At 34.3% G+C, this 23983-nt stretch overlaps 1 protein-coding gene across 1 annotated transcript in view; it reads right to left on the bottom strand.

The window, feature by feature from the left end:
• LOC149777645 (uncharacterized protein C05D11.1-like) overlaps positions 1 to 23983 on the bottom strand; it is a 104878-nt gene that overhangs the window by 8709 nt on the left and 72186 nt on the right. Inside the window, exons 18-22 of the mRNA XM_089938705.1 lie at positions 21651 to 21811; positions 18438 to 18674; positions 7745 to 7838; positions 4982 to 5142; positions 856 to 1008 (exon numbers count right to left, since the gene is read on the bottom strand). Of these exons, the coding sequence (XP_089794831.1) occupies positions 856 to 1008; positions 4982 to 5142; positions 7745 to 7838; positions 18438 to 18674; positions 21651 to 21811 (806 nt within the window). The remainder of the gene's footprint in view (positions 1 to 855; positions 1009 to 4981; positions 5143 to 7744; positions 7839 to 18437; positions 18675 to 21650; positions 21812 to 23983) is intronic.

Genomic DNA, 23983 nt, shown 5'->3' with positions numbered 1-23983 from the left:
CTAAACAACATGCATTCAGCCTTGTTACATTCATATTACAGAACTGAACAACATACATTCAGCTTGTTACATTCCTATTACAGAATTGAACAACATACATTCACCCTTGTTACATTCCTAATCCAGAACTGAACAACATACATTCAGCTTGTTACATTCTTTTACAGAATTAAACAACATGCATTCAGCCATGTTACATTCCTATTCCAGAACTGAACAACATACATTCAGCCTTGTTACATTCCTATTACAGAAATGAACAACATACATTCAGCCTTGTTACATTCCTATTACAGAACTGAACAACATGCATTCAGCCTTGTTACGTTCCTATTACAGAACTGAACAACATAAATTCAGCCTTGTTACATTCCTATTCCAGAACTGAACAACATACATTCAGCTTGTTACATTCCTATTACAGAACTGAACAACATGCATTCAGCCATGTTACATTCCTATTACAGAACTGAACAACATACATTCAGCTTGTTACATTCCTATTACAGAATTAAACAACATAAATTCAGCCTTGTTACATTCCTATTACAGAAATGAACAACATACATTCGGCCTTGTTACATTCCTATTACAGAATTGAACAACACAAAATCAGACTTGTTACATTCCTATTCCAATGTGGACTAATTAGAGATTATTACTTTTCTATTCTTTTGTGGCCTAGTTAGATAAAAATTACTTTCTTATACAATTGTGGCCTGGTTAGACACAAAACAGGATATGATTCACAAAATGTTTGTAATATTTAGAGTAAGAATATCAAATTGTAACAATATACGATGCTACAACATAATAAGACAAACAGGATCCAGTCCCCCTCTCTATTGTACTCACTCCCTAAATTCTCCTGAGATTTCATCCACTTTGGATGGGTGACAACATACAACACATCTGATCTGTGACACATCAAAAAGTGGTGCCATGTACTTCTGTCCAACACTCTGCAAGTCTGCAATGCTAACTTTGGATATCTTCTGCAATAGGTCCCTGTAAAAATAAAAAATTCTACAGAACACTAATCTCACTAATTTGAAATAATTAGCTTGAAATTCCACTCATCTGGTCAGGCTAGTGTCTTGAAAAGGTCACTTGCTCTTCCTCACCTTTCAAACATATGAACAGATGAGTTTATAGATCATGAAATGGCATCAGAAACACATACAGTATATAGATCATAAAAAGGCATTAGAAACACATACAGTATATAGATCATGAAAAGGATTTAGAAACACATACAGTATATATAGATCATGAAAAAACATTAGCAACACATACAGTATATAGATCATGAAAAGGCATTAGAAACACATACAGTATATAGATCATGAAAAGGCATTAGAAACACATACAGTATATAGATCATGAAAAGGCATTAGAAACACATACAGTATATAGATCATGAATAGGCATTAGAAACACATACAGTAAAGAGATCATGAAAAGGCATCAGAAACTTACAGTATATAGCTCATGAATAGGCATTAGAAACATACAGTATATAGATCATGAATAGGCATTAGAAACACATACAGTAAATCTATCATGAAAAGGCATCATACACAGTGAGTTTATAGATCAAGAAAATGCATCAGAAACACATACAGTATAGATATAATGAATAGGCATCAGAAACACAGTGAGTTTATGGATCAAGGAATGGCATTAGGAACACATACAGTATATAGATCATGAAAAGGCATTAAAAACATATACAGTAAATAGATCATGAAAAGGCATCAGAAACACAATGTGTAGAGCATGAAAATGCATTTGAAACACAAACTGTGCTGTGTATAAAATGGTAATAAAACACAGTGTAAGAGTATGAGAAGGCATTAGAAACATGCAAAGTGTATAGAGCATCAAAAACCACTTGAAACATACAGTGTCTTAAGCATGAAAAGACATTACAAATATGGTATGTACAGCATAAGAAAGCATTAGAAACACATATGGTGTGTACAGCATGAAAAGACATTACAAACACATATGGTGTGTACAGCATAAAAAAGCATTAGAAACATGGCATGTACAGCATGAAAATTCATTACAAACACATATAGTGTGTAAAGCATAAAAAGCATTAGAAACATGGTGTGTACAGCATAAAAAAGCATTAGAAACACACACACAGTATAAATCAAAAAGAGCCATATACAGTGTGCTGAGCATAAAAAGACATTAGAAACACATTCAGTGTGTAGAGCATGAAAAGGCATTAGAAACACATTCAGTTTAGTGCATGAAAAGGCATTCGAAACATATTTAGTGTGAAGAGCATGAAAAGACATTAGAAACACGTCCATTGATTAGAGCATGAAAAAGTATTAGAAACACGTCCATTGATTAGAGCATGAAAAAGCATTAGAAACATCCAGTTTGTAGAGCATGAAAAGTCATTAGAAATGCATTCAGGGTGTAGAGCATGAAAATTCATTAGAAACACATTCAATGTGTAGTGCATGAAAAGGCATTAGAAACATATCCCATGTTTACAGCATGAAAAGACATTAGAAACACATTCAGTATGTAGAGTCTGAAAAGGCATTAGAAACATATCCCGTGTTTAGAGCATGAAAAGGCATTAGAAACACATTCAGTGTTTAGAGCATGAAAAGGCATTATAAACATATCCCATGTTTAGAGCATGAAAAGGCATTAGAAACACATTCAGTGTTTAGAGCATGAAAAAGCATTTGAAACACATTCAGTCTTTAGAGTATGAGAAGGCATTATAAACATATCCCGTGTTTAGAGCATGAAAAGGCATTATAAGCAGATTCAGTGTGTAGAGCATGAAAAGGCATTACAAACACATTCAGTGTGTAGAGCATGAAAAGGCATTAGAAACGCACTCAGTGTGTAGAACATGAAAAGGCATTAGAAATGCATAGTGTGTAGAGCATGTAAAGACATTAGAAGCACTTGCAGTGTGTAGAGCATGAAATGACATTAGAAAAGCCTGAAGGTAAAGATCCTGTCAAATCATTCAAAGTTTGATGTTTCAGGGCACAGTAACATTTATATAGAAATATCATGCCAAGGCAAGTGGAGTGTTTGGATGTTTCATGGCACATCAACACTTCTATGGATTTATCATGCCAAGGCAAGTGGAGTGTTTGGTGGTTTCATGGCACATCAACACCTCTATGGATATATCATGCCAAGGCAAGTGGAGTGTTTGGTTGTGTTTCATATCACAGCAACACTTCTATGGATATATCATGCCAAGGCAAATTGAGTGTTTGGTTGTATTTCATAGCACAGCAATACTTCTATGAATATATCATGCCAAGGCAAGTGGAGTGTTTGGATGTTTCATGGCCCAGCAACACTTCTATGGATATATCATGCCAAGGCAAGTGGGTGTTTGGTTGTTTCATGGCACATCAACACTTCTATGGATTTATCATGCCAAGGCAAGTGGAGTGTTTGGTTGTATTTCATGGCACAGCAACATTTCTATGGATTTATCATGCTAAGGTGTGTGTGTGTGTGTGATTTGGATTTTTAACGTAGCTTTAACAATGTTTCAGTCATATTGCTATGATGTCTGCAGTGTGGCAGTTTATAGTGATGTCTAGCACTGAGGCATCATACTGCAGACATGTAACATGATGTTCCACCCAGTTGCATTATCCTGACACCAGGCTGACCAATCCTAACACTAACTTCTTGATGCTGAGTGCCTAGTGAGACAGCTGTTAGTACCATTTTTTATAAGTCTTTGGTATGACATGGCCAGGGTTCAAACCCTGGACCTCCTGCATCCAAGGCAGATGCTATAACCACAAGGCCACCCCAGCGGTCCATGCCAAGGCAAGTGGAGTGAAGTGCATTGCCCAATAGGTACATCTTGGTAGCCAATCAAATCTCATTCAATGGTGGGAATCAAACCTACACCCTTCTGGTTGTGAGTCCAGTACCTTAACCAGTGGGCAACTCCAGTTTAATATTATTGTGTATGTAATATAATTAAACTACCTTATATTTGCCTACTCATTCACACATGTGATCAAAGATAGCAAGACAACTAAGTGAAATGAACACCTGGTGAAATAAAATGCTTTGTTTCACTGATACGGTTGATTGGGGTGAAGCAAGTTTCACAATTCTTGAATTGGCACTCCAAGATTTCCATAAGAATGAGAATATTTTTTCAATTAAATCCCAGCATCAATATTTTACTAATAGAACAAATAAACATAATGAGTTTGATGCTGACATTTGTTTAAAAAGTAAATGTCACTAGTTTTTAAGAACAAAAAGAATCTTGTTTGGTTTGAAACAACAGTTAGCCTAGTTCAATGCTTTATTTGATCCTTTTGTTGCAGTGCAGGGAGCTTATGAATCAAGGAACCAAACTTGTTAACAACAACAAAATGCAGTGACATAATACACAATGTTTTCATGTACACATGAAAGTTGTTGAAACCAGGTGGAATATTGTTAACTTACTTTGAGTGGTCTGATATCTTGAAAATAAAGGTATCTGATACAGAAACATGAAAAACAGTCTTACAAAAAGTGCTTTATTGACTATTGCTACCAACGAGTATTTAGCCACTAAACAGCCCAGTCATCCCCCTCCCACTCCACCCCTATCGTTTTGTTATGTTCAGGAATACCATCCATTTTTATTTTTTGGAGGTCCCTCAGTAACTCGTACCCTTGCTTATAACGCAGTCTATGTTTTTGGACACTGTTGTGTGCGAGTTAATGAAGGAACAGTGTAATAGGAGTTATTTACCTATTGTAAGCATGCAACTCCCCTCTAAAGGAGTTACTTGCCTGCTGCAAGTATGTGATACCACTCTATAAGAGTTACTTACCTACTGCAAGTATGCGACACCCCTCTATAGGAGTTACTTACCTACTGTAAGAATGGAACACCACCTATTGCAGGAGTTACTTACCTATTGTAAGAATGGAACACCCCCCTATTGTAGTAGTTACTTACCTATTGTAAGTATGTGACACCCCTCTATAGTAGGAGAGAAGGCATTCCTTGGATGCCTCGGAGACTGTCTTTTCCTTTAAAATCACTTTAAATGTCAGGCTACTTTTGGCTGACTCCAACTCAATCTCACTAAAATCAGTCTCCCCCTTTGCATAGCCCCTCTGCAAGATAAAAAAGGGATAAGAAACGTTAGAAGTGTATAGTGACTTTGACACTTCCTCTGTTCATGCTAAACATGAGACCTGCAGAAAGTGACATCAAAATTGATGACTGGACACATATCTATAATATAACAAACTTCAGCAGTTATAACAGTGCAAAATGCAGAAAGGGGATAAAACTACCCACAGAGGTAAGGAACATGAGCCATCCTGACTGCTGGAACAATAACCCTATCTTGACTGGTGAGTTAATTCATCCCCACATACACATATTACTGGAAAGGGATGATAACCAATTTGTCTACGTTGGGAATTAGATCCAGGGAAGTCACCATTGACTAAAAGATTGGTCCTTCAGGAGATTATTCTGAGGACATTGTGCATCAATCAGTAGATGGAATACTGGAGGAAGGGGCTTGCTAAGTACTCAAGGAAGCCATTATTATCCCCCTCACCATGGGAAAAGGCTCTAAGGACAGAGGCAAACTCGAAATATGTCTTGGCCCTTTCAAAACTGGAGGTATCTGTTGTTATGGGGATGTGAAGGTATGCATCCTGGTGATCTATGGAAACTGTCCAGTCACAGGGACTTATGGTGTTCCTCACCAAGTTGGTAGTCTCTATCTTGAAGTGTTCTTCCAGCAGAGGTTTGATTAAAGTGGAAAGACTAATGATGAGCTGAAACTTGCTGCCTTTCTTTAAAACCAAAGGATCTAAGACTAAAAACCAGAGAATGGTCATTTCCCACTTATTCTACTTCTTTCTGTAGAAGGGTGTATATTGCTTTCCTCAGATGAACCAGATTGGAATGGGTGTCTGTCTGGCTTAGAGAAGGATGTTCCACAAGTACAGCTGGTATCCGTCCTTTTAAGTAGCTTGGATCCACACATCATCTGTGATACCTGACAAAACCTCTGAAAAGAGGGCTAGTCAAACAACAACTACTTTTAGCAATGGTGACCATACTGATGGTGGATTGGTATTATTTGAACACATCTGATAGACCTTCATGCCTCGATGCTTTCCTTCAAATTTGCTAACAGTTTTTGAGAAGAAGCTGTTCAGAGGTTTATACATTTTTAGTAATGCTGGCCATATCTGACAGCACAATGGCATTATCTGAACAAATGTGAAAGAGTTTCATGAGAAGCTGTAAAAAGATGATCAGCTTCAGACATAGGACCATACCATAAACTCACTTAGCTATGTAACATATCATCTTGTACACCCTGTTACACTCGATTTGCTTCTGAAATATGGAAATTATGACATTAATATAATATCCTGTATAACACATTTCCTTTGATCTGCCTCGGAAAACATATACATTAGAATTAGGATCTTAGTGTAACATCCTGTACACACAGTATTTCCCTTGATTTGCATCAGATCATATATAAATTAAAATATGGTGATATTACAATGTACCATCCTGTACACCCTGAATAAACAGTGTAAGGATCTGATTGAATCTTACAACTTTTACTAGTCATTCACTACTTCAATGTTATGTACATAGGACTATTTTATTTATCTACTTTTGTATTACCCCTACTTGATGTTAATGTGTGATACTCTATAGTTTTATTTTGAAATGTGATTCTAATTAAATAATTTTTTAATAGAAACTATTTTTAGTATTACATTCAGAATGAAACTTCCAAATGATTAAAATGTGTAAAGACATAACAATAAACATGTAAAGCCAGCAGGGCTTCATACACATATGGAAAACCACAAGAACCATGTCTTATATAAATGGCTACCAAACAGAGCCAAAATAATCTATCCAACGATAGCTTTCAACCAATTAGAACCTTTGAATTTTGTTTAAAAATGTCTATTGATCAATTAGAATTTTCTCTAACGAGTTCATTCATTTTTGGGGCATCAATTTTGTTGGTTTTGCAAAAAGTTACATTATTGTTGATATTTAAACATGTTAAGTGGGCAAGGAGTCCAGTTATTTCCACAGAAGGATCTTTGTTCACTGGTTCATGAAATCTGCAGTTTGTAACAACACAAAATTGATAAAAATTAAAAACAAGGTAAAAATAGTGAATTTACAGTAATAACATACATTTGAATAAAAACACTTGACAGATCCATAATTATGAATAAATTAGCGCAATGTATACTTACAACAATATCTCAAGAATAAATTAGAGTAATGTATACTTACAACAATATCTCATGAATAAATTAGAGTAATGTATACTTACAACAATATCTCATGAGTAAATTAGAGTAATGTATACTTACAACAATATCTCATGAATAAATTAGAATAATGTATACTTACAACACTATCTCATGAATAAATTAGAGTAATGTATACTTACAACAATATCTCATGAATAAATTAGCACAATGTATACTTAATGTATACTTACAACAATATCTCATGAATAAATTAGCACAATGTAAACTTAATGTATACTTACAACAATCTCATGAATAAATTAGCACAATGTATACTTACAACAATATCTCATGAATAAATTAGCACAATGTAAACTTAAAACAATATCTCATGAATAAATTAGCACAATGTAAACTTACAACAATATGTCATGAATAAATTAGTGCAATGTATACTTACAACAATATCTCTGGCCTCCTTGAAGGCATTCACAATGTGTGTTGACTTTGACAGCTGGAAATACAGTAGTCCACTCTCTGGTTGCACAAATATACTAAAATTGAAAACAAAAAAGTAACAAATATCGTACAAAACTATAGAACACTATCTACCTGCCTTATCAAGTTGCAATGTCTCCCATTCCCATTCTTGTCCTGCTGCATGTATATCATGCATGAAAACTGTTCTTTATGTATGTATCAAGTGGTAATGTCTCCCATTCCCATTCCTGTCCTGCTGTATGTATATCATGCATGAAAACTGTTCTTTATGTATATATCAATTGGTAATGTCTCACATTCCCATTCCTGTCCTGCTGCATGTATATCATGCATGAAAACTGTTCTTTATGTATGTATCAAGTGGTAATGTCTCCCATTCCCATTCCTGTCCTGCTGTATGTATATCATGCATGAAAACTGTTCTTTATGTATGTATCAAGTGGTAATGTCTCGCATTCCCATTCTTGTCGTTCTGTATGTATATCATGCATGAAAACTGTTCTTTATGTATGTATCAAGTGGTAATGTCTCCCATTCCCATTCCTGTCCTGCTGTATGTATATCATGCATGAAAACAGTTCTTTATGTATATATCAATTGGTAATGTCTCACATTCCCATTCCTGTCCTGCTGCATGTATATCATGCATGAAAACTGTTCTTTATGTATGTATCAAGTGGTAATGTCTCCCATTCCCATTCCTGTCCTGCTGTATGTATATCATGCATGAAAACTGTTCTTTATGTATGTATCAAGTGGTAATGTCTCGCATTCCCATTCTTGTCGTTCTGTATGTATATCATGCATGAAAACTGTTCTTTATGTATGTATCAAGTGGTAATGTCTCCCATTCCCATTCCTGTCCTACTGTATGTATATCCTGCATAAAAACTGTTCCTTATGTATGTATCAAGTTGCAATGTCTCACATTCCCATTCCTGTCCTACTGCATATATATCATGCATGAAAACTGTTCCTTATGTATGTATCAAGTTGCAATGTCTCCCATTCCCATTCTTGTCCTGCTGTATATATCTTGCATGACAATCATTCTTTACTTTTAATTAAGTATAAACATAAAGCTGCAGAATAAGTTAATGGACTCAACAAGCTCTGAGATATGATTACCAACAAGAGTGTACAATAGTAAAGTCAAATAGAAATAAACATACGAAACAGTTCATTCATAAACAAATTTAATCAACCAAAACCTACAGTGTCTACTACATGATGGTACATGGTTTGTTTACAAAGTAGTTTCTAATATTCTATACTGTCTTTAGGCACATATGTCATGCATGTGTGTGCAATATGAAGGTGTTTATTATCATAAAATACTGAAGGATTCTGACAATCTAAAGTTAATGGAGACAAAAATGAGCACATAATAAAAGTCCTTATAAATTTACACGGAAATATCACACACCATGTTGTCAAGCATCCTATGCAATAATTTCTCCTACTCCATGCTATAAATTTGTTAAGTTCTGAAAAAGTCAGTGAAGAGTCTAGCTAATAAAGGTGGTTTAATTTCATCACTAATTATGAAGAAAAAAAAAGAAGGAATAGGTGGTAATGAAAAACCATTCTTCATGGTGTTCATGTTAAAATGAAAGAGAGGATGAACTTTCAGAGGACTATTTTTTATAAGTTTGCTTTCAAATCTAAATCTTAATTGTGAACACCTATCATGCATTGTTTTTATTTTTTCATAAGACATGATGTATATTTACTGATTGTTTATTTGTTCCTGTAATTTTGTATACCACAGGAACAAATTTGCTAAATGTCAGAAGACATTTACACATGGGGGGAGTATGTGACCCAGATGCGTGTTTGTCATGAATGAGTGATTGATCATAGTGCTGATGCACATGAATGAAGAGGGCGCTAATGTCGATCCCATGCCAATTCACAAAAGCCCTTGGCATTTTCTCCTCTCAATTTCAGATGAACATGTGTTCCACTTCTGCATATAGTCATAATTTGAGGGAATTGTAACATTTGTACATTTTGAGTCTTCATATCGGGTAAGATATCATTTATATGTTACTGAGCTAATATCCTGAAATACCTGCATGTGGGTTGTGTATTGTATTTGTCTCGTTTGTAGTATTGTATATTAAGTATTTGCTGTTCTGTTTTAGGTTCATCCCCTATGTTTCTTGTATGTTGATAAACCCTACAACCAGTGATTGTTGTAATCATTTCTGCCTATACAATGCCCAACTCACATATAATTTTGAGCTGATAAGTCTATACTGAAACCATCTTGATATCCATTGTTAAATGAATGAGACCATATTAACTTTGCTCAACAATTTTTATTAATATTAAGCTCAATTAAATATTTGTTACTGTTAATTGGGAATTCTCTATTGATTTAATTAATATACATAGACACACATGTTTACTTGTTTGTTGTAATGAGATACAAACAAGGACATAAGGATTATATCTTGCTGTAGATTTCTTTTGTGAGTTTATGCAGAAAACAACTTGACAAAGACCATACAATTGTTTAATTAAGGTTGAAATTATATTTCTCACACACTTTTAGATAAGTAAATAAATGTATACCTCTTTCATTTATTTGATCACACATGTAACATGTTCTCCAATTTAAACCATTTTTTTGTAAAAAAACATTATATCACCATTTATATGTAGTTTAGAATTATGCTATCATGGTTGATAAACAATATCAACATGTAAATTTCGATCATGCTATTAAGTTAATTCCAATTTAACAATACTTCCTTTGGAATATATGTCACTTTTATGGGCGCTCTTTGAACAAATTTATTTTCAAATTTAATTTTTGGTCCACATTGTATTCCATGATATAGCTCCAAAATGGCTTTGGTGCCAGTACCTTTTACAACCTAAGACAATATCAATGATTTTGTACCGTATTTGCTGGTCTACAAGATGATACTTTTGGACCAGTTAATATTAGCCTTGTCTGGCCTACAAGATGATACTTTCGGACCAGTAAATATTATGCCTACAAGATGATACTTTTGGACAGTAAATATTAGCCTTGTCTGGCCTACAGGATGATACTTTTGGACCAGTAAATATTAGCCTTGTCTGGCCTACAAGATGATACTTTTGGACACTAAATATTAGCCTTGTCTGGCCTACAAGATGATACTTTTGGACAGTAAATCTTAGCCTTGTCTGGCCTACAAGATGATACTTTTGGACACTAAATATTAGCCTTGTCTGGCCTACAAGATGATACTTTTGGACAGTAAATATTAGCCTTATCTGGCCTACAAGATGATACTTTTGGACACTAAATATTAGCCTTGTCTGGCATACAAGATGATACTTTTGGATGATACTTTTGGACCAGTAAATATTAGCCTTGTCTGGCCTACAAGATGATACTTTTGGACACTAAATATTAGCCTTGTCTGGCCTACAAGATGATACTTTTGGACCAGTAAATATTAGCCTTGTCTGGCCTACAAGATGATACTTTTGGACACTAAATATTAGCCTTGTCTGGCCTACAAGATGATACTTTTGGACAGTAAATCTTAGTCTTGTCTGGCCTACAAGATGATACTTTTGGACAGTAAATCTTAGTCTTGTCTGGCCTACAAGATGATACTTTTGGACAGTAAATCTTAGTCTTGTCTGGCCTACAAGATGATACTTTTGGACAGCAAATATTAGCCTTATCTGGCCTACAAGATGATACTTTTGGACACTAAATATTAGCCTTGTCTGGCCTACAAGATGATATTTTTGGATGATACTTTTGGACCAGTAAATATTAGCCTTGTCTGGCCTACAAAATGATACTCTTGGACCAGTAAATATTAGCCTTTTCTGGCCTAAAAAATGATACTTTTGGACCAGTAAATATTAGCCTTGTCTGGCCTACAAGATGATACTTTTGGACCAGTAAATATTAGCCTTGTCTGGCCTAGAAGATGATACTTTTGGACCAGTAAATATTAGCCTTGTCTGGCCTACAAGATGATACTTTTGGACACTAAATATTAGCCTTGTCTGGCCTACAAGATGATACTTTTGGACAGTAAATCTTAGTCTTGTCTGGCCTACAAGATGATACTTTTGGACAGTAAATCTTAGTCTTGTCTGGCCTACAAGATGATACTTTTGGACAGTAAATCTTAGTCTTGTCTGGCCTACAAGATGATACTTTTGGACAGCAAATATTAGCCTTATCTGGCCTACAAGATGATACTTTTGGACACTAAATATTAGCCTTGTCTGGCCTACAAGATGATATTTTTGGATGATACTTTTGGACCAGTAAATATTACCCTTGTCTGGCCTACAAAATGATACTCTTGGACCAGTAAATATTAGCCTTGTCTGGCCTAAAAAATGATACTTTTGGACCAGTAAATATTAGCCTTGTCTGGCCTACAAGATGATACTTTTGGACCAGTAAATATTAGCCTTGTCTGGCCTAGAAGATGATACTTTTGGACCAGTAAATATTAGCCTTGTCTGGCCTACAAGATAATACTTTTGGACCAGTAAATGTTAGCCTTGCCTGGCCTACAAAATGATACTTTTGGACCAGTAAATATTAGCCTTGTCTGGCCTACAAGATGATACTTTTGGACCAGTAAATATTAGCCTCTGGCCTACAAGATGATACTTTTGGACACTAAATATTAGCCTTGTCTGGCCTAGAAGATGATACTTTTGGACCAGTAAATATTAGCCTCTGGCATACAAAATGATACTTTTGGACCAGTAAATATTAGCCTTGTCTGGCCTACAAGATCATACTTTTGGACCAGTAAATCTTAGCCTTGTCTTCTACTCCAAATCGACTTACATATGAATCATGTCAACCGAATTGCTTTATCATCAAATAATTTTTTGTATGTAAAAAAATATATATGAAAAATAATGTGTAAAAAAAACTTCACTTTGGGGATGAGATCGTGTAAGAAAAAATATAGGACCACACATTAAGAAGGATTTTATACAATTACAAGATCGTCAGTATTAAAAATTAACATACATCAGATGTAATTGCGCTCAAGCAGCATGCACTGGTAACATACATTGCTTAAATCTGATTACATATATGTAGGTTAGAACTGACAAGTTAGAAGATGAATAACCATGACAAGGACAGATATTCCATCACATTTTTCTTCTTGCACCAAAAAATTATGCCCACCCCCCGAGAAAGAGAGAAAGATATCTTGATGATTGTATGGTTCACTTACCTGATGACTGTGATCTTACTCATGTACATGTGCAGTACTATATTCCATCATCAATTAATACTACGGATTGAGCAATTCCTTCTAGTTTTAGTTGCCACTTCCACTGTCCATGAATCACATGGTTTGTAGCTGTATTTACATGCTAATTAAATAAGCTACAGCTATAGTCAGGTTTTCCAAGCTAACACCAGTTTGAGGTCAAGATTTGTCAGACCAAATCAGATTAGTGAGGCTACCAATAGGGAAATGAGTCTACTCAGAGAGTGTTATGAATATGGTACAGTATTATGAAAGGAAATGCCAGGTGGTTACTCTTGTACATTTCTCAACCAGTTTACATTTATTATTTAATTTATTAATGTTTTCTCTTTGACAAAAGCTACAGCTAGAAAGGGGCAATAAGGTATAAAAAATTATGAAGAGATGAAATCTCTCTCTCTCATATCGGGCCATATTTTATATTGATCACAAGGTGCAAGAAGAAAAATCTGATGGAATACATATGCCTTTCTCTTTAAAAATTTTTTAAAAAAATGGAAAAAGCACTTTAGCATTATGTATGCAATTTCCCTACTGCTGGTAAGCTGAAATAGCATACAGTGACACTTTTAATATTTATGAAACCGGAAGTTTAATTCCTCACAGAATTGCAAATTTTATCCTACATGTAACTCAATAAATTTTCATGTCAGCATCATGTAACTAAATATACATAATAGATTTCAAATAATTCATGTGAAACAAATGATGTACTTTTGGTTACATTTACTGATACTGACCTGAAAGGATACTTAGTTATAGATAGGATAAAATTTGTGATGCTCTGTGGAATGAAGCAAAAGCCTTAGTATTGATATGGCGTCTTATACTCAGCCTTGACTAATATGAATGAAGGATGGTATATTTACCAAATTTGCTCATTTGACTTATACTCTGCATCAACTTATAGGCCCGCAAATACAGTAAATGAAGCTAAATACATCATCTTCAGGTCCCCTCATGGTGTCATTTGTAAGTAATGTAATTGTAATTCTAACTACTTTGCCATTTTTATTAATCCAAATAAATCTAACTGAAATTCTCTTCAAAATATCTGTATTTGGTCTTACCTTACATATCATAGTGTTTTTAGGAACAACTGTTTTGCCCATTGTACTGAGTGTAGTATCAAGAAATTTATTTATTGATTTTTTTCCCCATGAAGTTCATCTCAGTCATTTTCTTCACACACTGAATTTTATACCCAAGAACATAAAAGGTTTGTCAGTCAATTGTAAACTTTTCTCTGGCATAAAATAGTATTTTTGTGTTACCTTGAACCAATCAGCTACATATACTAATATTTGATTTATAACAGGGGCTTGACTGTAAGCAACATAGACCCTGATTTGCCATCAACTAATACTCTGGCAGATGAGGGTCTAGGTTTTTTGTTCTACTGATTAGTCCTAACAAACTGCATAGACCCAGATGTGCCAGTGCATTAAGTGACAGCAGATCAGGGTCTATGTAGTTAGATATTACCTGCTAGATAATACAGACAGTATATATCTTTTCAAATATTGGCTTTAACCTGGAAAACTTGTTCCAATAAATCTAATTTTATGGCTTTTTTAACCATTTGCTTTAACCTGGAAAACTTGGTCAAATAAATCTAATTTATGGCTTTTTTAAATATTGGCTTTAACCTGGAAATCTTGTTCCAATAAATCTAACTTATGGATTTTAAACGTTTGGCATTAACCTGGAAAACTTGGTCGAATATCAAATAAATATAATTTTTTATGCTTGGTGATAGTGATCTCGTGTCTGAGCGGTCTGCATACTGAGGTAAATGTTCTTTCTAACACATTTGTATGACCTTATTATTTCTTATCTATATGCCTAATATTTAAACAAAAATGATGAACAAATGTGGTGAGAAAGGAACCTTTTTGACTGCATCCTCTTTCAACATTAAAAATCCAGAAACACAACCATATTCCATAACATAGTTTAGTACTGCCTGCAGAATTTCAAACATTTTTCTACAATAAGGAAATAACTTAAAACCATGTTTAGTATTGTATAATGAATTTCAATTGTTTTCCTTAAATATAAACCAAGGATAAAATCCATGTTTCATTTTACTGTATTTGTACAGAGAATTTCAGCTGTTGTTCTTAAACAAAAAACAAGGATAAAAACCATGTTTCACCAGACTGTATTTGTACAGATAATTTCAACTGTTCTTAGATAAAAACCAAGGATAAAATCCATGTTTCACCACAGTTAATATTTGTATAAAGAATTTCAAATACTTTCTTAAGTAAGGACCAAGGGTAAAACCATGTTTCACCACACAGTATTTGTATACAGGGTTTCAATGTTTTCCTTCAGTAAGGACCAAGGGTAAAACCATGTTTCACCACATAGTATTTGTATACATAGTTTCAAATGTTTTCCTTCACTAAGGATCAATTTCAGTTAAAAATGTGTTGCACCCACAGTTTAGTATTTGTATACAAAATTTCAAATGTTTTCCTTCACTAAGGAGCAAGGTAAAACTATGTTTCACCACTCAGTTTAATATCTGTATATAGAATTTCAAATATTTTCTTAAATAAGTACCTTGGGTAAAACCATGATTCACGACACTGTTAGTATTTATCTACAGAATTTCAACTGTTATCCTTAAATAGGTACCAAGGCTACAACCATGTTTCACCACACAGTTTAGCATTTGTACAGTCGACTCCACTTAAATGCATATCGTTTAAATTCATAGATCGCTTAAGTGTATATATACATGAATTCCGCTTAAATGGATACTCCGTTTACATGCATAGCTTGGGTCCAGTCCCGTGGCTATGCATATAAGCGGATTTAACTGTATACTGAACTTTGAATGTTTACCAAACATCAAAGTACTCAGCATACTGATGACTTGGATAGTCTTGATAATATGGTATGTTAAACAGAAACAAAAAGATGACCATATCTTGCAAGATATTGATAATCAAGTTTCTTTTTACAATCATAAGCACACGAAAAATAACTATTAATACAAACAATTTTAAATATAAACATTTAAAGTCTACCTTAAAAATAAACATTTAAAGTCCTTTCTTTTCCATCTCTTAAGAAGAATTTATAAATCGAATCAAATATTTTGAGTGAAAATATTTAAGGAATAATCTTTTATAAGCTGTTTGTATTTAAACCAAGGATTTTTTAAAGTATTAGACTGAAGCTATTGTGCTATGTTAATTTTGTGTGTGCATGTTGTTATTGTTTTGTATATTTAATTTGCATTGTTTGTTTTACTTTATTCATTATATGGTATGGATAGTTGTATTTTGGACTTGACCTTGTCCAAAATCAAGTTCATTTTCTACCTGATCTGAATCAATGATTTTGGTTTTGTAAACAACCTTTTTTATCTCAGTCTGAGTCCAGAACATTGGAAATGCCTCATGCAATGCCTGGTGTGCCTGTTGTTTACCAGATTTTGTATTATAATTTCAATAAAAGACCTTCTAATTCTAGCAAAGATTTTATCTTGTAAACATTTGGAACCTTCCTGAAATGTTTTTTCTATTAGGTAATAGTTTCTGTTAGAAAATGCTAATTGTGACCTGAGGTTTAGTAGAGGACTATATAATCTTGTAGAAATATTCATTCATGCTCTAAGATCTGTTCTCACTTTGGCATATTTGTGGCTACTGGTACATCATCACATTTAAGACCGGAGTTTTATTTGGAACAACTCTATTCTTTTGGACTTGTGACAGAACTTTAAGGACTATTTGGGATTTAATTAACAATACTGTTAAGTTCCTCTTAAATTTTCATTGTTCAACTTAATTTAGATAATTAAATTATTTGTTGAAATTCGCTAAACTTGTTTGGTTTGCTTTTTCAATTACTTACTCAGACCGACCTTTTCAAGGCCAAAATACCAACAGAACTTAATAAAGAAAAATGCTTTTAATTAGAAACACAAACTATACTAAGTAAAGAATGCCTACTTTGCAACAAGCTTTTTGCATTTTAGTCTTTACAGGGCTTCATAAATGCTGATCAAGGAAACTGGTTTCCAATTTGTAAGAAATTCTGTTTCCTGATTAATAATAATAAGAATTCTTTTTTTTAAGCCAGCAACACAATTAGCAACAACCTATCTCCCCTGAGGCCTACCATTATTTTGGATATGATTCTGTCTCCCCATAATTGATCCTTGTAAAAACATTTTAAACTCTGGAGTGACTACATCAGTACAAGTAGATTTCTCATTTTTTTATATTCCTCACGAACTATGAAGTTTCATTTGATATAATAGGTTCTTCTAAAGAATTTTTGTGTAATACTGGGACCAAGAAATCTTTAGGAAAATTCTTTTAATCAATATCACATGATCACGTGTACTAGAACATAAGCTGACATAAAAGTCTAGATTCATTGTTAAAAAAATCTTTCTGAACTGTGCAGACTTAGCCATTTCTTTTTATGAGTTTGGTATTTTTCTTTGTTTTCATAATTTCTTTCCTCAACATAAAAAGTATTTTGGAGGTTTTTCACCATTATTTCACCATTTACCTCCAGCACTATCCAAATGACTTTCATTTTACTGTTTCCACTCTTTTAATTTACTATTTAATTTATGTATACAGTCAACCTGCACTTAAAATGTTTGTTAAATCCTCAATGATTTTTATTTGTTTTTCTGTTATGACCTCACTACAAGTGGAGACATCAAACTAACTGATCATCAATTTAAATCATGGAGTGTCAGGCTCTACATGTCCAGCAAAAAAGTTGACCAGTATTTTGAGTTTTCTTTTCTTCATATAAACTTACCACATAAAATATCTTAACATGATTATATACAGAGATAGCCTGCAATATATTTTATGTGAACCCAAACTTTAGCAGAAAATATAATAGAAAGATGTAAGTAAACTTTTCTGCAACTCCATTTACTGTAAATGAAGAAAAAAAAAGTATCACTGATCATATAGGCAAAGAGAAAGAGAAATAATATATATGGATAGAATGACAGAAAAAGGGAGAAAATGAGATGTACAAAGAAAGAAAGATACATCGAATCAGAGATAATGAGACAGAAAGACAGAAAAGAGACAAACAGCAGTAAATTAGCAAATGATTTTCTTGTTATTGATTATAACTGGCAAGAGCTGTACAAAGAAAGAAAAAGAGTCAGAGAGAGGAAAGACAGAAAATATAAAAACAAAGCAGCACATTCAAGGTTACTGATATTATTTCTGATTATATACTGGTTACATGTGCCCACTGGCCCAACCCATCTTACCTATCTCAATTGATAATCAATTTGGAAAATATCATTCCTGGGACAAGTTTTTAAACTATTCATTGTAAATAACTTACTAGCATTTTTTACAGTAATAGTCACTGCCCTACCTGTAACGATAGGAGAGTCCCAAGCCCCTAATCTGCCGCCACATTGGCCCCTCTAGCTGGATAAGGTACTGGATGAAGACCATGATGGCAGGATAATCTGGGTGAGAGTAAGAATCAATACAGGGGACAGCTTGGACAAGGTATGAAGACTCCACTGACCCAACCCCAACAATCATCCGCTTTTCAGGACTCGTCTCCAACGATAAAACAAAATCTGACGTTTTCTTCAAGGTACATCTGAAGTAAAAATCAAACTTGTGAAAAGCAAATTGTTTGGAGGCAGCAATAGCAAATTTCTGCTATGGAATGGATGTATGGACAATGGACAAAAGATCATCCTCAAGGGATGGATGTATGGACAATGGACAAAAGATCATCCTCAAGGGATGGATGTATGGACAATGGACAAAAGATCATTCTCAAGGGATGGATGTACGGACAATGGACAAAAGATCATTCTCAAGGGATGGATGTATGGACAATGGACAAAAGATCATTCTCAAGGGATGGATGTATGGACAATGGACAAAAGATCATTCTCAAGGGATGGATGTATGGACAATGGACAAAAGATCATTCTCAAGGGATGGATGTATGGACAATGGACAAAAGATCATCCTCAATGGATGAATTTATGGACAATGGACAAAAGATCATCCTCAATGGATGGACGTATGGACAATGGACAAAAGATCATCTTCAATGGATGGATGTATGGACAAAATATCATCCTCAATGGATGGATATATGGACAATGGACAAAAGATCATCCTCACGCACTCTTGGTCTATGTCTGGCAGAACCAAAAATTATCATCCTAAAACAGCTCATCGGCTGCAACAATTCTGTTATTATAAAGGCCAGAGCATTTTTATTCATGTATTTGAATAAAATAGTTTTAAATAATTAATATCACTATTTTTCCATTAAACTTAGAACTTCTGCAAGATAAAATGGCTATTACATCTAATTAACTTTGAATATTTTGTTCACAATAACCTTTTGTTCACTTGGGCTGTGCTCAATGACCCATATTTTGATCCTAAAGTATATAATATGAAAGCAAACTAAACCCCCATCTCTGTCTAGAAACCTGGCACTTGAGAGGATTTTTTTAAAAAAATCATTTAACTGTTCCTATTTTCATAACCGTGGTTGCATTTAATGGCAGATCTGCAAAATTAAAAAGAATTTGAAAGGCTTTCAAACCAGGATGTTTTCTATTATGCTGATAAAATATTTTTAGGAAGAAATTTTTGAAACTTTTTCTTCTAATTTTAATGACACCATTGTTTACAGGACACACTGTCTAGCCATTACAGGACACTGTCTACACAGGGTACATTTATTACAGGGCACACTTTCTAGCCATGATACAAAATACTCCATTTATTACAGAACATATTGTCTAGCCATGATACAAAGGGCTCCACTTTTCTACAGGAAACACTGTCTAACTAGGTTACAAAAAAATCCACTTTTTACAGAACACACTGTCTACCAATTTTACAAAAGACTCCATTTATTACAGGACACACTGTCTAGCCATGTTACAAAAGACTCTATATTTACAGGACACGCTGTCTAGCCATGTTACAAAAGACTATATTTACAGGACACTCTGTATTGCCATGATACAAAAGACTCCATTTTTACAGGACACACTGTATAGCCATGATACAAAAGACTCCATTTTTACAGGACACACTATATAGCCATGATACAAAAGACTCCATTTATTACATGCCACACTGCCTAGCCATGATCCCAAAGACTCCATTTAGTACAGCACACACTGCGTAGTCATGATACAAAGGGCCCCACTTTCTTTTACAGGAAACACTGTCTATCCATGTTACAAAAGACTCCATCTTTTTACAGGACACACTGTATAGCCATGATACAAGAGACTCCATTTATTACATGACACACTGTAAAACTATGATACAAAAGACTCCATTTATTACAGGAAACAATGTCTAATCATCATACAAAAGACTCCATCTTTTTACAGGACACACAGTCTAGCCATGTTACAAAAGACTCCATTTATTACAGGACAAACTGTATAGCCATGATACAAAAGACTCCATTTATTACATGACACACTGTATAACCATGATACAAAAGACTCCATTTTTACAGGTCACACTGTATAACCATGATACAAAAGACTCCATTTATTACAGGACACACTGTATAGCCTTAATATAAAAGAATGCATTTTACAGGACACAGAGTCTACCCATGAAATAAAATATATAATTTCTTACTAGACACACTGCCTAGCCATGATCCCAAAGATTCCATTTATTACAGCATACACTGCGTAGTCATGATACAAAAGACTCCATCTGTATAGGACACACTGTGTGGACATCATACAAAAGACTCTATTTGTATAGGACACACTGTGTGGACATCATACAAAAGACTCCATTTGTATAGGACACACTGTGCGGACATCATACAAAAGACTCCATTTGTATAGGACACACTGTGCGGACATCATACAAAAGACTCCATTTGTATAGGACACACTGTGCGGACATCATACAAAAGACTCCATCTGTATAGGACACACTGCGTAGTCATGATACAAAAGACTCCATCTGTATAGGACACACTGTGCGGACATCATACAAAAGACTCCATTTGTATAGGACACACTGTGCGGACATCATACAAAAGACTCCATTTGTATAGGACACACTGTGCGGACATCATACAAAAGCACACCAAGTTTCATGATGAATCCAGCATACCCCACTCCCAAAGATAAAAGAAAACTCTAAGGAATATAAAGACTGAAATTATTCAATAATTTTCCATGATCTACAATAAGCATTTGCAAGATTTATCACATGAAATTATGCAGTAATTTTCCATAATCTACAATAAGCATTTGCAAGATTTATCACATGAAATTATTCAATAATTTTCCATGATCTACAATAAGCATTTGCAAGATTTATCACATGAAATTATTCAATAATTTTCCATGCTCTACAATAAGCATTTGCAAGATTTATCACATGAAATTATTCAGTAATTTTCCATAATCTACAATAAGCATTTGCAAGATTTATCACATGAAATTATTCAATTTGCAATGTTTATCACATGAAAACATATACTTGAACTGAATAAAACCTAGATTATTTGGACTGAAACATTGTATACTGTATTTCAAATTTTCAAAGAAATCATCACCTGTCAGGAGTGAACTGGTGTGTTTTGGGGATAAAATCTGTCCAGACTTTGTGAGGGAGGGGGTGCTCTTCTACCAGCCTAGCGGTGTCAGCTGACATGTGAATGATCAGGTTACCTGGAAGGGTCAGAACTTGTAACAACTGGTTCATTCTGGATTCAACCTGTCAAAACAAGACTTGATTCATATATAAATTTATATACTGTGTTAAAAGGAGAGCCCCCTTATACTACTGTGCATTACAATCTTGGCTTTGAAATAATGAGCACATTTTGTATAAAGTCGTATCATGATGGATGTATTTTTATCTTAAGTAACTTCATGATGGGTGTGTTTTTATGTTAAGTAACATCATGATGGGTGTATTTTCTGTTTGGTAACATCATGATGGGTGTGTTTTTATGTTAACTAGCATCATGATGGGTGTTTTTATGTTAAGTAACATCATGATGGGTGTTTTTATGCTAAGTAACATGATGGGTGTATTTTCTGTTCGATAACATCAGGATGGGTGTGTTTTTATGTTAAGTCACATCAGGATGGGTGTGTTTTTATGTTAAGTAACATCATGATGGGTTTGTTTATGTTAAGTTACATCATAATGGGTGTATTTTTGTTAAGTCACATCATAATGGGTGTAGTTTTATGTTAAGTCACATCAGGATGGGTGTATTTTTATCTTAAGTAACATCATGATGGGTGTGTTTTCATGTTAAGTAACATCATGATGGGTGTATCTGCTGTTCGGTAACATCATGATGGGTGTGTTTTATGTCAAGTAGCATCATGATGGGTGTTTTTATGTTAAGTAACATCATAATGGGTGTTTTTATGTTAACATCATGATGGGTGTATTTTCTGTTTGGTAACATCATGGTGGGTGTGTTTTTATGTTAAGTAGCATCATGATGGGTGTTTTTATGTTAAGTAACATCTTGATGGGTGTTTTTATATTAAGTAACATCATGAAGGGTGTATTTTCTGTTCAGTAACACCATGATGGATTCTAATAAGCTAAATTAATATCAAATAATTTGTGTCTTTACCTGCCATTACAAGAAATATCACATAAAAGTCACAAATCTTTAATTCCCATCCCCTCAAAAAGGTCATGTTTTCAGCATTCTAAGTGGGGATGAATGGGGGCTGGGGAGAAAAAAGAGACATAAAGATGGAGACCTTTTTTCATTACAAAAGTATATGCCTGGTACCCACAGCCTGTATAAGCTATAAAAAGTCCTGCAAAGTCCTCATGTAAACTATTCTTGTGGGACTTTATACAGTTGACTGCCATGTGGGACTTTATATAGCTGACTGCATTGTTGGAGCTGACTAGCTTGTGGGACATTATATAGTTGACTACCTTGTGGGACTTTATATAGCAGACTGTATTGTGGGACTCTATACAGCTGACTGCCTTGTGGGACTTTATAATACAGTTGACTGCTTTGTGGGACTTTATATAGCTGACTGTATTGTGGGACTTTATACAGCTGACTGCCTTGTGGGACTTTATACAGTTGACTGCTTTGAGAGTGTTTATACAGCTGTGTTGTGGGAGATTATACATTTAAAGATAATGCAGTCAAAGATTGGTAAGCACTATTTCAGAGCTTAGTTAACTGACTGACAATAGTCAGGGTGATTTTGTGTTAAGATATCTGAGTACTGCTTTGGGACAGCCCATTAGTCTAATTTGCAAAGGTAAAGCCCACAAAGTGGAAAAACATTATCTGTTTGAAGAGAAGAAAATCAAAGAGAGGAATAATGAATAAAACTTTTTACCCATCACTATCTTTAAATCATCTGTATTAAAGATTACTGACAAGTTTATGATCAGCAACATGTTTCTTTAAAGTTGGAGTTTACATATAAAATACAAAACATGATTATTTTCTAATAGTTGGAATAGTATTAAAGTGTGATTCATTTTTGAAGGCAAAATCTTGAAATGCAGCTGTGATGCAGGAAAGGATGAGCCACAGGTGAAATGAGTGAAGTGCTGCAAAATTAAATTTAGAATTGGTTGATGGCATCTGACTTTATGAAGCAACGTGTACTGTAAACAATATATCATGATTTCTTAAGTGTATGACATCTGCTGCCACAGTAACACCAGCCAGTATCAATACAAGTAACACCACCTAGCATCAATACAAGTAACTAGCATGCTGAAACATTGAGGCCATTTCATGTTTGATACTATCTCATAGCAATGTAGATGCAAAAAGTTCATTTTGTAGGATTACAAAAAGTTTCTGAACAAAGTACCATCCAGTGGTGAACTCTGATGACAACGAATCACCTTCAAGACTGGCTTCCTTTCATTCAGCTA

Source organism: Sinohyriopsis cumingii, chromosome 17, assembly GCF_028554795.1.
Source record: "Sinohyriopsis cumingii isolate HCF-2022 chromosome 17, ASM2855479v2, whole genome shotgun sequence".
Lineage (NCBI taxonomy): Eukaryota > Metazoa > Mollusca > Bivalvia > Unionida > Unionidae > Sinohyriopsis > Sinohyriopsis cumingii.
The sequence above is the reverse complement of the archived record's forward strand: the minus strand, read 5'-3'. Positions and strand labels throughout refer to the sequence as shown.